This window comes from Labeo rohita, chromosome 2 (genome assembly GCF_022985175.1).
Source record: "Labeo rohita strain BAU-BD-2019 chromosome 2, IGBB_LRoh.1.0, whole genome shotgun sequence".
Lineage (NCBI taxonomy): Eukaryota > Metazoa > Chordata > Actinopteri > Cypriniformes > Cyprinidae > Labeo > Labeo rohita.
Genome location: NC_066870.1, coordinates 7,509,829 through 7,512,935, shown reverse-complemented (window position 1 = coordinate 7,512,935; position 3,107 = coordinate 7,509,829). Strand labels below are relative to the sequence as shown.

General features: G+C 32.8%; 1 protein-coding gene across 1 annotated transcript; it reads right to left on the bottom strand.

Annotated features, from left to right (window-relative positions):
- Nucleotides 1-1,351: 1,351 nt before the first annotated feature.
- LOC127183062 (ladderlectin-like) lies at nt 1,352-3,107 on the bottom strand. The gene is made up of 6 exons (XM_051138877.1): nt 2,952-3,107; nt 2,784-2,855; nt 2,467-2,573; nt 1,979-2,110; nt 1,596-1,707; nt 1,352-1,445 (listed from the first exon to the last, which is right to left on the bottom strand). Exons 2-6 carry the CDS (start codon nt 2,842-2,844, stop codon nt 1,372-1,374), a joined length of 486 nt encoding a protein of 161 aa, XP_050994834.1. The 5' UTR covers nt 2,845-2,855; nt 2,952-3,107; the 3' UTR covers nt 1,352-1,371.

Genomic DNA, 3,107 nt, shown 5'->3' with positions numbered 1-3,107 from the left:
TTCACCTGCTTGCTGTGTTTCAAAACGGTTTATTCGGTTATTCTATAACCTTTTCACTTTTATTTTGCCTCTGTCCCAACTTTTTTGGAGTGTGCTGCATACTTAAAATAAATAAATCAATATATATATATATATATATATATATACATATTTTGTTTTACAAACAAATATGTTTATATTTACAAAATTCATTTAAGTTGGTCAGTGAAATCTTTTCTTGGTACTTTCGTCAGTTAAATAAAAGTTAAATAGAATGAAAAAGTCACAGATTTTATCATTTTACAAAATGTCCAAACTTTTCTAGAATTAGGGTTGTACTTAGTTTTTTTTTTAAGTAAACTTTAAAATACTCTCACAAAATCTATGAAATATAGTAAAGTAGGGTTTACATTTCTTCCATTTGCATGTGTAAATGTGGTATTTACTCACCAAAATAACAGTGTCCAACAATGTCATTTTTATTTAGTCTTTTTAAATTTGGGGCAACAAGATATATCCGCATCTCAACAACACAAGCTATAGCAGTGAAAACCACCAACATGCTTAAAAAAATCTATAAATGAATGTTATTACACTCATTTCAAAATAATTTACTGTAAAAATGTATTTCACTGTCTTTTTTGATGCATCCTTGAAATAAAGTAATTTCCTAAAAATTATAATGACCCCATACATTTGAATTAAATATAATAATCCTCATTATAAACACAAAATAATAATAATCAACTTTAATATTCAGTGAGGACAATTAGACTACGATTTATTTGATGGGGGCGGTGAGGGACCTGGATAATGGGTAGGGGAACGCTTGCCCAAAAAAGGTTGAGAACCACTGCTTTAAAGCAACGAAGGATCCTGTACGTCAAAAAAATGACGCTAAAGCGTCCTGACCAAGTGTCAATATGTGATGAGTTGGTAGTGAGAATGTGTTGGTTCAGACTGTGATCACGTTGCAAAACATATGACCTGAATCAGATTTACTGGTTGTCACTCCCATAAATAACCATACTGTGTGTGAACGTAGCCATATTAAAGGGTTACTACACCCCAAAATGAAAATTGTGTCATCATTTACCCTAATGTCATTCCAAACCCGTAAAAGCTTTGTCTTCGGAACACAATTTAAGATATTTTGGATGAAAACAGGGAGGTTTGTGACTGTCCCATTGACTGCCAAGTAAATACCACTGTCAAGGCCCAGAAAATTTCGCCAAAAAGTCCATATTTTGGAATATTTTTGCACGGAAAGAAATCAAAAAAAACAAAAACAGGGAGACACATAATGGTAACTGACATCATTAGCCTTGAACTGCGAAGAAAGTAAAAGTAGAAGACTGAAGTACATTTGTGGTTTAAAGTTTATTTAAATTTTCAATTTTGAATTTCCAATTTGCAGATGAAGTTGAGTAGAGCACTGCAGTGTGCATCATTCCAGCGTTGATGAGCTGTGGAATTTCAGTCATTTTATTCAGAAAATGTTTTAGTGCAAACAGGAAGCCATAAATGTAAAGGTAGAATAAAGTGTGCAACCTTGACAGGTTTTGTACCAAAGATCCCTGTTAAATGCTTGAAATATATGGATATGTATACAATACCTGAATTGCCCATCTCCACACAATTTTCAGCTCCTCCTGAATTGTTTGGTTCTCCAGTTTGCCAGTTACTGTATGCAAACGGTGATCCATCACTCCAAAACCAGATATTTTCCTGAAGAACATTACATTAACAATTGAACTGGTTGCCATTTCCACCTGTTGGTACTTCTGATTTCATTTACCTTTAATATTAAATGATGATTAAATATACCAAAAACATAATTTTGGATGTGAGGCTGCTACTGGTGAGGAAAAGCAATAAGCAATGTATCTGACAAAAGCCAACTCTTACGGTTAAGTTTATTTTCAATAATGCTCTCAAGTTTTATATTAACCTGACACTCGTTGAAGTGATATTTAAAGGAAAATTAAAATGCGTCTACCTGAGTTGCATCATAAGCACCAATCCAGGTTCGGCGGATGCCATTAGCATTTTTGAGGAAGTTTTTCAGGAAATTGTGAGTGGCTTGATTGTGAACTGATACAAGGTTTCCTCCGAGGTCAATGCATTGTCTCTGTGAGGATAAAGAGTTTTAAATGTGCAGTGGTACATTGAACTCATACCGGAAACATTGGTCAGTTAACGGTGCGTTAAACATCAAAGTCACTTGAGATTATATCCATCTATACATATCGAATATATTTGGGCTTTAAATAAGAGTGCTACAAGTTACGGTGTTTTTTATTTTTAAAAAAAAAAAAAAAAAAAAAAAAAAAAAAAAAAAAAAAAAGCTCTCTTATACGGTCTGTATTTTTAGCGTTACAACGGTGTAAAGTTTAAGGTTAAGTATGCTGTAATCAAGTACACAATTTGGGGCCCATTAGATGGACCAGCTTGCACCTCATTTATATTGCACAAACACAAACTTACCTCTGCCTCAGCCCATGTTTTTGAGTCATTGAAAAATTTAAAACAACGCGTTTCAAATTTCTCCCAGCCAGAAGGACATCTTCGACCAGTACGCCTACCAAAACGTTCTGCCAAAAAGAACAAATCAATGTGATGAGCATATAATGACTGAAAATTGTGTGTGTAAAAACATTTAAAAAAAAAAAAAAAAAAAAAAAAAAAAAAAAAACACCCACACACCTACACACTTTTATTTGATTGTTTATAAAAAGAAAGAAACTGAAAACCTTATTAGCACCTGCAGTTTGGAAGTAAGAATGTCTATTTTGTTCATTTACCTTCATTCCAATCTCCATTTACAACCAACGCAAAAAGGAGAAAAGCAGCTGGAATCCACATGCTGAAAAAGTCTTATTAATATAAAGAATAATGTAATGAATTAATGCATTTTTAAACACTAAAAAGTTAAAAATATTTTTTTTTTTTTTTTTTTTTTTAAATCATACCAATGCAATCAGAACTCCAAGAAAGCTATAATACTCTGTAGCATAACACTCATGTCCTTTCATCAAATCAGCTTTATTTATACCCAGTTGTTCAGTCACAAATGTGTGCACCTGGTTCAAGACCAATGAAAACCTCTGCCAATCTGTCAGTCCTTA